The following is a 13,482-nucleotide window of genomic DNA, read 5'->3' as shown; positions in this document are numbered from 1 at the left end:
ATACTCTAGTTTTTAGATCTGAGTTTCTATTCAGTTTTTGGACTAGCATGTAATGTTTTAAAACAATTAGCACTTTTGAATTTTTATATGTACAAGGTATTCAGCTTTTGAGTGAGTGAACTTTCCTCAACAATCTTATCCTTATGCTATGGCTTTTTTGATAATCCTATAAACTTATAAAGCCTTGACTCTTTAATACTTTGAACTTTGTCACCTTATCCCAATTCAGTCCCTTTGAAGGATTTTATAACCATTCATGAGTTTGTTTTCCCATTTAGAATAGAAGCATGAGTGCTAGCTAATACTGCTTCAAGTACAAATCCAAGGACTGAAAAAATATTCATTCCATGGAAGTTGCTTGAGGTACAATCCCGACCTCATCCCTTATATCATTCCTCTATGGGCTTGAACCTTGCTAGATGGTATACTCACACAAGGTACCATTACCCTCACCCTATATAATCAACCAAGTGAAGGACAAACTTTGGTCAATCTTTACATATTAAATGTTACATATGAGTACAAGGTTCTTTCACCAGTATGACATAGTTTAAGTAGTGAAACCTGATAAACTTGGCTTTTTTTATAAGATGATTCACAACTTTTCCAAAGAAAAAACTAAACTAAGTGTTCTCCTAAATATGATTCATGGATTTCATGGTTGCATAGCCACTACCATGAAGATTTAGTTGTGTCATTGGTAGCCTATATCTGATGGCCATGGTTTTCCAGGGGTGGGGATCCAAGACATGTGACTGATGGAGTAGCATATAGAATTTTACACCAACAGTCAACCTAGAGCAGCAATGCTTTCATGTTATAGTTAACAAAGAGAATTTATAATGGTCTATGGACTAAATTTTTCTATTCCCAAACTGATAACAATTATAACTCTTCACAATAGTGTTCTTATTTAGTTACAATACCAGAGTACTATAATTGAAATAAGATATTAGATAACAAGAGTATAATAGTAATTAAGTTGTCTCAAATAATAGAAGATCAATAGCCTTTATAGGACTAACATCAGCAAAACTGTCTCCCTTCATTTTGGGATAATGTAAATCCATGTCAATTTCTAGCACTAGAAGATAACGTTTTGGACGAATCTGATACAATAAATTCCAATTAAATTAGGACTGACTCATATTCAACACCATCAATAGTTGTGCCTAGAATGATTGAAATAAATGATTTATATAAATATGATTCTTTTGTCCAGTACAAAAAACCCATGCCAATCAACATTGTTGCTTAAAATCACAAAAAGAAGGCATAACAACACAAATATTACACAATCAAATCCAATGACCTTAACATTTAAAAAAAAATGAAAATAAATTAAATGTTTACCACAAATTGAATCAGCATAGCAATTCAAAATTTTATTGAAAATCTATTAATAAGAAAACCAAAACTATTAATAATCTATATAGAAAACCACAAAATATGTGGGGATCCAAGACATATGACCGATGGATTTTATGACTACATAGTCACTGCCATGAAGATTTGGTTGTGGTTGGGCATCGATATCAGATGACAGTGGTCTACAAGGGGTGGGGATCTAAGACAAATGACTAAGACCTATTTTCTCCTGCTAGTTTTATTGAACTTGCAAATTAACTTGAAAGGTTTTTGTATCAAACTTTGATAACATGAATATTAGGCTTTTTTCTTTTCAAAGCCATATGATAGGGTGAACCTTGTATGTCTGGCTTCCACCCCTTACTTTGATAACATGTACATTAGTTCTATTATAATATATACCACTAATTTATCAAAACTAAATTTTTAATAAATTATAAGAACAAAGTATGAAGATGACACCTCCAATTATCTTGATTGATTTATTTGGGGTTGTAGTTACATATCCAAGATTACATAGATGCACAACTACCTTATGAGAAATGCATTCCCTACTGAAAAAGATGGTATGATCCTCATCAAAATTTTCAGCAGAAACAAAGCTTTTCAATATGGAAAAGGAAATGCAAATACAGGCTAAAAGATACTACATACTAGTAGTGAGTATAGTTACATTGCATTCTGCACCAAAATCAATAAGCTATTGAGACTCAAAAACTTTCTAAAACACTCCAAAGAGCTATGGGAAGTTCTAGAGGCACATATCCTAATCTAGAGCATAGTCCTTAACCCAATTATAGAAAGGAGAAGGGTCAATGAGCAGTACAGAGTAGAGCATTTGGTCATATGGTTGTATCAGGAATGTCTCCTGCTTAAACCATGAACACATCTTTGATTTAGGAACAACATTCTCTGATTCAGGGGGGCTCTCAATTGGGGGGCTAATAGTTTCATTAGATTATGTATTGGGACTAATATTAAGGCTAACAATTTCATCAGATTTTGTATTAGCAGTAATACTAATAGGAGAAGAAGAGTTAGAGGTACTCATACTAGGAGATTGAGTGTTAATGTCAGAAGGAGAGGAAGCGTATATTCCACTAGCTATAGTAGATGCAAATCTCTAGATGGAGCTAGGGGACATAACAACATTACACTCATCCTTGCTACTATTGTTACTGAAGATGGTGTAAACAGCAATGGAGAACTATAAATGCACATTATTAAGATACATGGATTCTTCATAAAGCTACATACTGCATTATTGTATATGTTTTAGGGTTTAAAACCATAGTAAGATAGCCAAATAAAAACAATGTAAGTAGATCCAAGTAAAACATAAAACTTCATATTTTTCTTTCAATAATCAAAGACAATAGCATGAAATCCTTATTTAATACAAGCATGCAAATAAAAATGTACATAACTGATTATTTATTTTATTTATACATGTAATAAACACATTTACATCATTTTTCTTTTAGATGTAAGAAAATCTATTCACAGTGTCTTCCATAATGCAATATTAAATGTCTAATTCCTCCTTCTTTTGCCTTATTCTATCACTATCTCCAGCTAGAAATTAAAAATGGCTTTCTTACTATATTTTCCTTGTCACAATAATTGTAAGTCTAAAATAGGGTGTCCTAATTTTATACTCAAAGACAAAGACCATAATTTCACAATTGTCAAGTATCCCTATATTTCATTTGTTTCAACAAATCTAGGTTTTCATATATGATTATCTACATATATATTTACATACATATATTGCAATACATATGCCTACATTTCTATATACTTCTCTAGGGGAAAAAGGTTAATTGTATGACATTGAGATGCAATATCACTAAAGGAATCCAAAGTCTACTTTTAGATTAACAATTTATGTAAAAAAAAATCTTGCCAAGTTAGAACTCGAGAGGTATAAAGTAAGATACAGATATAAGTTGACCTAAATTAATAAGTCTAAAAATTAAATTAAATTCCCTTCTAACTTCATAATTCATAGAATAATAAAGCATCCAATACAAATGAGCAATATAGTCTTAGGCGAAAATTAGATGATGTAATTAAAAAAAGCTAGATCATATTACAATGCATGTATGACATTATTAGAATAGAAAAACATCAAGCACAAAGTCCCATTGGAGCACCAGAACAAAGGTCTTAAATGATAACTAGACTTTATTTTGAACAAGGTCCTATTGTCAAAGAACTAACTAAAACATCAAGAGTCTTTTAATCTAATAAATATATAAAATATGATCATGCTATAATATGATAATAATCTCTGGGTATGTCTAGAGCATAATAAATTATTTATTTTGAACAAGGTTCTATTGTAGCAGCAAATGAAACAGCTTTAACATCAGATACTAAAGTTTCGTTTATAAGCTAACATTATTAAATAATTAAAATTGGCGTACTTTCTCATTTTTGCATATATTCAAATCATAATAAATATTTATTTTCAAAAAAGTCCAATTGCAATAATGGAGCAATTGTTTAGCCTTTGTTTTGGTAGGATCTAGATAGTTCCATCTCTAGGTGGATTGGAAAAATACGCTTTTCATTATTTTGTGGCAGGCTCCACATACAACCTTCTTCAGGCACAAAATAATTTGCAGGTTGTTGATCAATGACATCAATGATAGTTAAAAAAGCCACGTGTCTTAAAGAGAATATTATCTTTTAAAAATCCTCCTAATAATGAATCTTTATAACCATCAGAATCTCTAATGTCTTATGCCCATAGGTGGGATGAAACCAATGTACCAAAAGCCATTGAAAATGAAACAAAGAGGTTACATGTAAGTGGGATTCACATTTGTTCAAAGTTGTTTCTAAAGTGATCATTAATAATTTAAATATGTGCATGTAATGTTCAAAGCATGGTAGAATTCTTCTTCTGATAGCTAAAGGTGAATCATGTTATCTTCTTTATTTGTCTTCTTTCTCTCTTCTGATGGACAAGGAACACATAAAAATAATAAATTGGTCTAGATGTAAGATTATAATTTTTGGACTAGTTTTCAAAATCTATTCTATGTTATGAGTAAAATGTACTCTTGGAGTGAATTTTGAAGCTTTTAAAAGTAGGAATGCAGCTTGCAAAAAACAATACCAAAACATCCATATATCAAGAAAGAAGATAAGGTGTTTATATTAAGTAGAAGTAATCAGTTTCCTAAGAACCAATGAAGAATGACAAAGCTACCTTTACTAACATTTAAAATTCTCATGAAGAATGCCAGAAGCAACAGAGAACAACTAAGAAAGTTGAAAAGAACCCTATTGCACAAGAAAATTGTGAGGTTTTGTAATAGTGTCTTGTAAGCCAAATGTGTTTTTCTCTTCAACTGGGGGCATGTTGTGCTTCTTAAGAGTTATATCAATAGAGCCCACCAAGTTGAATATTGTTTCATAAGATGACACAGCATCTCAATCAAAGATAGACCTAGTTTTTAATGATAAGAAATATTCTTTCACCTTGCATATATGATACAATTGCAAATTTTGAAAGGTCCCTATTGCACAAAATAATTTTAGAAAAGCACCAAGACTTACAGTTTTATAAATCAATTTGATAAATAGCTTACTTCAAGAAAGAAGACACTAGAATCTTGGATCAAAAAAATGGCACATAAAATGTCAAGGCAAGGGATCATGGCAAGCTCTTTACTTTACAAACTGTCATCAACCATTCAACTATACAACCACAACATTGTGGTCCATGCCTGTTCTATTTTTTGGAAGTAATTTTCTAAACTATTTCTAATGGAGATTGTTGTTTTGTTACTGTGACCCAAAAATGGAAGTAAAAATGAATACATTTTTTTCATAGTAAAACCTAAAAATTTCAATTTCTAAGAAAGAAACAACATCATCTTTTGACACCTAAATTTTTTTAAATTGGTGGAAAGGGGTAACTGACAGACCCCATGTGAGAGGAAGTTCATTATATAAGAAAAAGAAAGAAATTAAAGAAGTATAAAATAAGGGAAGATGCATAAGAGATTTAAGTTAAAAAAAAATTATAATACAAATGCAACAAGGAAAAAACTAAACAGTCCTAAGTTCTAAAGAAAAATCTAATAATCTAGAATCTTTGATAGTTTTCATTTTTATATTTGACTTAAGTATGTCTAAGAGCACACAAAATTCCCATGTTAACTGGAGTTTCAGGGATGAAGCTAGCAAGGGATGGGAGGTTATTTTAGCTATTTTATAGTAAATAAATCTTATAACCTATCTAACTAAGAGTTCGAGACTATGGATAGTCAACATTGTAACAAGAAGAGTGTGCGTAAGTCTTCAGGTGGTAGTGGTACACACCCAGTTGCTAGAATTTTAGTTCTCTATGCCAAATGAAATACCTTCAATGAAAATTTGATGGCTCGGCTAACATAGGATGCATCACTCTGTTCAGAATAATCTTCTAACTTTTAAAACTACATTCACATTAAGGCCAGTAAATAAACACCACAAAGGAGCATCTATAAGTACAAGGAACATTATGATAATACAGAGTTGCAGCTAAAAAACACATTATATAATATCACAGGAAAGTTGCGCCATGGAGTACAGATGGGATAACGCATCTCACTGTTTACAAGTCAACTAATGAGTATTGTAGGAGACCCTTCTAGTTTTACAGGGATTTCTAAAGATGGGAGTTAAGTCGAGTACTCATAAAAGCATTGGTCAAGGTAAGCATTTGCTTGTCTAATGTAATTGTAAAATGCCCTAGAGCCTTCTACTTCCCCAATTTTTTAGATATGGATCTGACTTGAGACATCTCTGTGGGACATCTGAATAATTGAAAAGCTTTGTTTTCAAAGAAACAATATATGTTTTAGAATAAACCCATGAGCACACATGGGCTTTCCATGGTTGTTTTGTTTGGATCATCTGACAAGAAACCCTAGCTGCACAAAATGAACAAAATGACTTAGCACAAATGGCACTGAGAGTGGGGAAGAATCAGAAGCCAAATCAGTAAACATGGTAACTAAAAAAACCCAAATCACAGTACGTCACAATAAGTCGCAATGACCACGAAGTTTTAAAAACCCAAATCAAAGACATAAATCCTCATTTAGCAAATTTGAAGGACGTTAGCAGCCTGGTTTATCAGACGCTAAAATATGCGAACAAGGGTTTGTTTGACATACATTTATAGGCAAATTAATCACAAGCAAAAATAATAAATATCTAGCTTTCAAAACCAGAACAAAGGTCAAACACAGAAATGAGACCAATGATTTCATCAATTTCTAAATTGTTTAACAAAGAGCTAGCCAAATCTTATAGACTGGCACAACAAATGTCGTCAGCGCTGAATAGATCACCATGCTCACTAACAATTGCGGGAAAACCAGTTAATAAGAGCAATACTGAAAAAAACAAATTCAATTTAGCTACACAAGACCTATTGCGAAATCCTCTGAGATGATGAAAACCAAAGGCCCAGCTTAGATTGCAGGAAAACAACAATCTTGCTTAGACAAAACAAGGTAATGGTTAAAGCTTGGCCTGAATTTAATAAACCCATTTTTGCACAATTTGAAGGAAGCCAGGCTGACGATTTAATGCACCATTTAATTGTCATTATGAAAACAATGAATGTTAAAGCATGTAAACCTGTCCTTAAAACTTCGACAATTGTTTTGCACAGCAGCTGCTATTTAAAAAAAATTAATATACAAAAATTAATTAAACCACTAGGAAAATTTGGCTGACCAATAGGAAAAATCAAAAAATAAAATATAAATCAAAATTATGCTTCAGACCATAGGATATGTGATTCTTTTCTAAAATTTGCATCCACTATTAATGTCTATATTTCATATGAAAACATTAGTATTTGCCTTTTTAAAGGGAGGGACTAATAAATAAATATAAATAATAATAACCATAACCTTTTTCACATATATTAAAAATCAAAACTCAACTAGAAAAGCACAGAAGTCCAACGAAAACTTATAAGAGAAGGGAAGACACAGTTTTTCCTGACATTTACCTCCACATCTTTGGTGAATAATTTTAAGATCAGCAAGATGCATTCTCTGTCCGGAATGTGTTTTACTCTGTTTCTTCTTCTCTTGCCCTGCACCTCTATATCTACTGATGAGGAAAGTCTCGTGGACTTGAGGAATTCCATTACTTTGGATCCTCTGAATTCCTTAGCCAGTTGGACCCCTACCATTCATTTCTGCAATTGGACTGGAGTTACTTGTGATTCAACAGCCACAAGAGTGCGATTCCTTAAGTTGGTAGATATGAGATTAGAGGGTTCCATCTCCCCTTCAATTGGTAATCTCTCACACCTCACAAAACTCCTCCTCATTAACAACAGTTTTGTAGGCACAATTCCGCATGAAATAGGGCGGATTCAAGGGCTAAAGGCTCTCCATCTTTCAGTCAATCTATTACACGGCTCTATTCCTAGGAATCTGAGTTCCTGCAAGGAGTTGACAGAACTGAACCTTGCCGCCAATCGACTGTCTGGATCAATTCCTTCAGAGTTGGGTTTGCTTACAAATCTCTGGCTCCTTAGGCTTGGGAAAAATAACCTTTCTGGTAACGTCCCTCCATCCTTGGGAAATCTCTCCTGCCTGGAAACATTGTCTATAGAAGATCTTGACCTCGAAGGTCACATTCCACCTGAATTTGGAAAGCTAAGAAGCTTGACCTCCTTTATCCTAGTAGAGAATCCCCGTTTAACAGGCCCCATTCCCTCATCAATCTCAAACTGTTCAGGATTGGTAGAATTTGCTCTGTATAGCAACAACCTGACTGGTACAATCCCGCCTGAATTGGGCAAGCTCTCTCGCCTTACAATTCTATATCTATGGGACAATCAGCTGAGAGGTACAATCCCAGCCACAATTCCCAACTGCACACAACTGTTAAAGCTTGATTTGGAGTTAAATCAGCTAAGTGGTGAAGTACCAGTGGTGCTGAGCAGGCTTTCGAAACTGAAAACCCTATACCTATCTTCCAATCGACTTGTTAGCGGCAGCTCTGCCACAATTCCCATCCTTACCGGTCTCTGCAATTGTACTCTCCTGGAGGCGCTAACGATTCATGACAATTTTTTGACTGGATACTTGCCAGAGCAGCTTCCCTCAAATCTCTCTCTCCTGAGATTAGATGACAATGAGATAACTGGAAGAATACCTGCTCTTATTGCCAGGATAACCAATTTGGAAGACCTTTATTTGTCTTCCAATCTCCTTACAGGCAACATCCCATCATCTCTCAAAAGCCTTGGGAAGTTGCAGAGACTTTTGCTGGACAACAACAGGCTACAAGGAAACATACCCAGTGATATTGGTGAAATAAAAAGCCTAGGGATGCTTTCACTGAGCCATAATATGCTTGCTGGAGAGATCCCTGATACAATTGGTGAGCTTAAACAGTTAACACATCTTGTGCTTAACCACAACCAATTATCTGGGAATGTACCTGCAAGCTTAGGAGAATGTTACAGTTTGCAATTGCTGGATCTCTCCAACAATCACTTTAGGGGGCAGATACCCCACGAAGTGGCCAGTCTTGCTAATTTACAGTTTTATTTCAATCTGTCTAGAAACTCATTTGAAGGATCTCTGCCTCTGGAGATTGGAAAGATGATTCATGTTCAAGCCATTGATGTTTCAGCTAACAGGTTACAAGGTACAGTTCCTGGCACCCTGGGAAGCTGTGAAGAACTTGAATATCTGAATCTTTCATCCAATGAATTACAGGGGACACTCCCAAATTCTCTCAGTGGATTAAAAAGTCTTGTCAGTATGGATCTGTCATTCAACAACCTATCAGGTTTGATCCCCCTGTCTCTGAATTCATTGAATTGGCTCCTGAATTTGAACTTATCTTTCAATAACTTCAGTGGAGAGATCCCAGAAGAGGGCATCTTCAAAAGTTTAACAGCTGCATCATTTATGGGAAATATGGGTTTGTGTGGGAAAAGGATGGAATTACCTGCATGCCATGTTCATAATACTCAGCCTAAGGAGCCCATCTACAGAATTCGAATACTAGTACCAGTATGTGGAGCAATTGCTTTCCTCATAGTTTGTCTATTGATCTTGGGAGTGATTTACATGAGGCACAAGGCCAAGTGTGCTGTTGAAAGTGAAAGTTTGCCCCTGAAGCTCATGGATGACAGGGGAATTTCCTATCAAGAAATCATTGAAGCCACGGATGGATTTAATCAGAGAAACTTGTTGGGAACTGGCTGCTTTGGCGCAGTGTACAAAGGCATTATGGGTGATGGTAGAGTGGCTGCTTTCAAGATTCTCAATTTGGAAAATGAGGAAGCCAACAAGAGCTTCATCAGGGAATGCGAAGTGTTGGTACAAGTTAGGCACAGGAATCTGGTAAAAATCATATCTTTCTTTTCAGGGTTCAGATTCAAATTATTGGTTCTAGAGTTCATGTCCAAAGGAAATTTGGACACAATATTGCATTCCATTGATTATCAATTGAGCTTCAGGGAGATATTGAACATAGCAATTGATGTTATTAATGGATTAGAATATCTGCACCATGACTGTTTTGTACAAGTTGTACACTGTGATATAAAACCAAGCAACATTCTTATGGACGAGGATATGACTGCACATGTAGCAGATTTTGGCATTGCCAGAATGATTTGTGGCTCTGACAGCATTACCATTAACTCAGGAAGGATTTCCACAATAGCTCTGAAAGGATCCGTTGGCTACATAGCACCAGGTATTGCTTGTAAGGAGCTTGTAATTAACTTTGCATATTCTTTGTCCGTTGTCAAATGGCTCATGAACGTGCTTAAACTAGATTTCATCTTTTTCTTCTACAATGCAGAGTATGGAGTTGGCGGAAAAGTATCAACGACAGGGGATATTTACAGTTACGGAGTTATGCTGTTGGAGATGGTAACTGGGAAGAGCCCAACCAATCCTATATTTGAGGGAGGAGTGAACCTCCACAAGTGGGTAAACACGCATTTTGACAACAAATTGGAGGAGGTTGTTGACGTGAGAATGATGAAGGATATAGGAGAATATGAAACAAATCAGTGTCTAATACCTCTCATAGCTACTGCGTTGGAGTGTTCAAGGGATTGCCCCAATGAAAGGCCCACAGCCAGAGAGGTGGCAGGAAGAATGCTTACTGTGAGGGAAACTCACCAAAGGCTAAAACCTTCTTGAGCTCATAGCCATTGAATTTTATTGAAGTAAGATGATGTTGTCAATCCAGGTTTCCATTGGAAATTAGTAAGGTGTTCTGAAACTTTGTGAAGTGGTGTTATCAAAAGTTTTCTAATAATAACTGTGCTCTTTTAATTATAAAGTTTCATTTAGCAGACATTCGATGTCATACAGATGGAGATATCTGTAAGTTAAATGATGTATTGGTTGATAGACAACACTAGCCTGTGGCTTTCTGAGCTTTAAGTTGAGTTTTACCTTATTTGACATTTAAATGTTTCTATGGTTGTGAATAGAAGATGTAATGTTCTTCTCTATCAATATAATATTGGCTTAGGCCTTTTAATGATTAGAAAATGATAATAATAATAAAGTTTTGTTCAATGTTTATATAATATTAGTCAATTGATGATACTATTTCATATATTTTTTGGATGAAGTATTTTGTGTAGTAGTTCTACCTTTGTTTTTCTAGATATTCCATGAGAATAATGCATTTAGTTTCGATTTCATTTCAAAGAAGTCAAATGGATTGTAATTGAGAAAATAAGACTTGTAATGTTCACTAAGAAATAGAAATCAAAGCCCAAATTTTCTATGGAAGATATAAAATATATATTTCTTAAAAAATAATGGAAGATAACAGTGAAGTTTGAGCATGGAAAAGTTGAGAACATACACTCTAACATGGAGACTATAACCCCAATGGTATTGATGTCTTGAGAAAATATTATAAGCATATTCTACTTTAATGTTGATGATGTGGAATGGCAAGCTCTCTAAGGGACTAATGATTCACAAGATTAAACTCTAAGAGATGGGACCATGTGGTGAGTTGGGTGCTCACTGTTATGGTCTAGGTGAGGCCTTGTGCAAATCTAGAGAGTATCAAATAGGGCAATGTCATGTACTAGACATGCATAGCTATGGCATAGGATCTCATCGTGGGGCTGATCTGAGTGCAATCTTAAGGTTGTGCTATGATGTCATTGCACATAATTGTGGTGTAGGTAAGGTGTGCAGTCGATTAGAGGTGTAATCATAGAGCGTAAGTGTTGGAGTGCATCAAGGGAAGCCAAGGTGGTTGACCTCCCTAAAGATGGAAGAAGAAGAGTAGTCCTTACTTATAGTCTCCAGGTGAGGTAGAGGTGATACATAGTAATAGGAGTGAAGAAGAGTAACTTTACCTTATCATATAGTGGTGAGGTTTGGTTGTGGATGCAAGCTAAATATCCCCATCGATCATTAAAGTGAAGTAGTTGAGCCAATGTTGGTGATGACTCTAAGCGAGTTGTCTAAGATCTTAAAGCTAGGGAAGCAAAGTATCTAGTCATGTGGAAGGAGAAAAATGGTTTATCAAAGTAGGAGTGTTGAGTTTATGGCCAGCTATGTGGGGTAGTGATGCAGAGACAAATATTTATGCATGGATGATTGAAAGGTACTAGGTGCACATCTAGGTTACTTGGTGGACTAGATTTTCATTGGGATGAGGTATATCAAGGAATTTAATGGTCTAGTATGACATCCAAGATATGATGTTCTAGAGGGATTCTCAAGGTGAGTCACGCCATGTGGTGGATCTATGTTGGGTGACTAAAGAGGCAGATTTTCTAGTATGACTTGAAGGACAATTTGGGATATATGACTTGATGAGGTTGTTTTAGTTGCATAATTTGAAGTGGTGAATTGTGACAGATGACATAAAGAGGTGATTTCTAGTGCTTGACTCAAATGGTGTGAAGAAAATCATAATCTACATGCTATGGTGGCATATAAAAGTTGAAAGGGAGTGCAATGACTAAGGGATTGGGTGGATCATGAAACTATGTGTATTCCACTCAAGTTGGTATGGATTGTGAAAGGACATCAAAGGAGAAAGATTGCATGCATGGTGATTTGTTTGAATGTAGTAGATGCATGAGTAACATGGCTAATTGATGGTCACATGTATACAAAGGCATGGCATCTAGGCAGCCAATGCTTAACTAATGGTGACATGTATACAAAGGCAAGCCAATTAGCATTATTTCACCCACAAATACATCAACAATTAGTAAGCATTGTCAATCTTCTTCAAATATAAATTACTATTTTCATTACCTTTACCATATCCAAATTTTGACAAATACTTATCCAATCTCATATACTAGGCTCTAGATGTGTGTTACAATCCATTTAATGCTTTCTTCAACTTAAAAACCATATCTCATTGATTTATTAAAGGAAAACCTTCATGTTGCTTAATGTATACCTCTCCTTCTAGTTCGCCATTCAGAAATGTTGATTTGGCATTCATCTTATACACCTTAAATTTCTTGTTAGCTGGATATTCCAAACGCATTCCAACTACCTTTATTATAGAAATAGGTGCAAATGTTTCCCCATAATCAATACCTTCTTGCTGTGAATAACCTTAACATACCAGTCTTGCTTTATTTCTTACAACCTCACCTTGTTCATTCATCTTATTTCTTAAAACCCACTTAGTTCCAATAATACTTTTATTCTTAGGTCTACAAACCTATTACCATGAGTTATTCTTTTCAATTTGATCTAGTTCTTCTCTCATTGCTTTAATCCAAAAGTGATATTTACTAGCTTCATCAACACTTTTAGCTTTAACTTAAGAAATCAAACATAGTTATTCATGTACCTTATTGATTCTCATAACTCCTTTTTGTTTGCTTCCAATAATCTAACAAATAGGGTGATTGTTCATCAAATTCTTATTAGGTGTCACCTATTTAACTCTAATTTCTACTCTAGGCTCAGTCCTAGGTTCCTCTCTTTGTTTCACTACTTATATCTCATTCTGTAAATTAATGATAGTTTCATAGAACACTCCAACATTTTATCTAATAGTTCGTGGATTAGTCTCTCAATTAGGATTATAATCAAGTATTCTTTACCGAAT

General features: G+C 34.7%; 1 protein-coding gene across 1 annotated transcript; it reads left to right on the top strand.

Moving 5' to 3' along the window:
- The first annotated feature begins 7,430 nt into the window (after nucleotides 1–7,430).
- On the top strand, nucleotides 7,431–10,636 carry LOC149528827 (uncharacterized). The gene is made up of 2 exons (XM_089810089.1): nucleotides 7,431–10,113; nucleotides 10,222–10,636. Exons 1-2 carry the CDS (start codon nucleotides 7,431–7,433, stop codon nucleotides 10,566–10,568), a joined length of 3,030 nt encoding a protein of 1,009 aa, XP_089666215.1. The 3' UTR covers nucleotides 10,569–10,636.
- The last annotated feature ends 2,846 nt before the right edge of the window (nucleotides 10,637–13,482 follow it).

Source organism: Cupressus sempervirens, chromosome 11, assembly GCF_028749045.1.
Source record: "Cupressus sempervirens isolate cs-2001-9-10 chromosome 11, ASM2874904v1, whole genome shotgun sequence".
NCBI classification, from domain to species: Eukaryota; Viridiplantae; Streptophyta; class Pinopsida; order Cupressales; family Cupressaceae; genus Cupressus; species Cupressus sempervirens.
The sequence above is the reverse complement of the archived record's forward strand: the minus strand, read 5'-3'. Positions and strand labels throughout refer to the sequence as shown.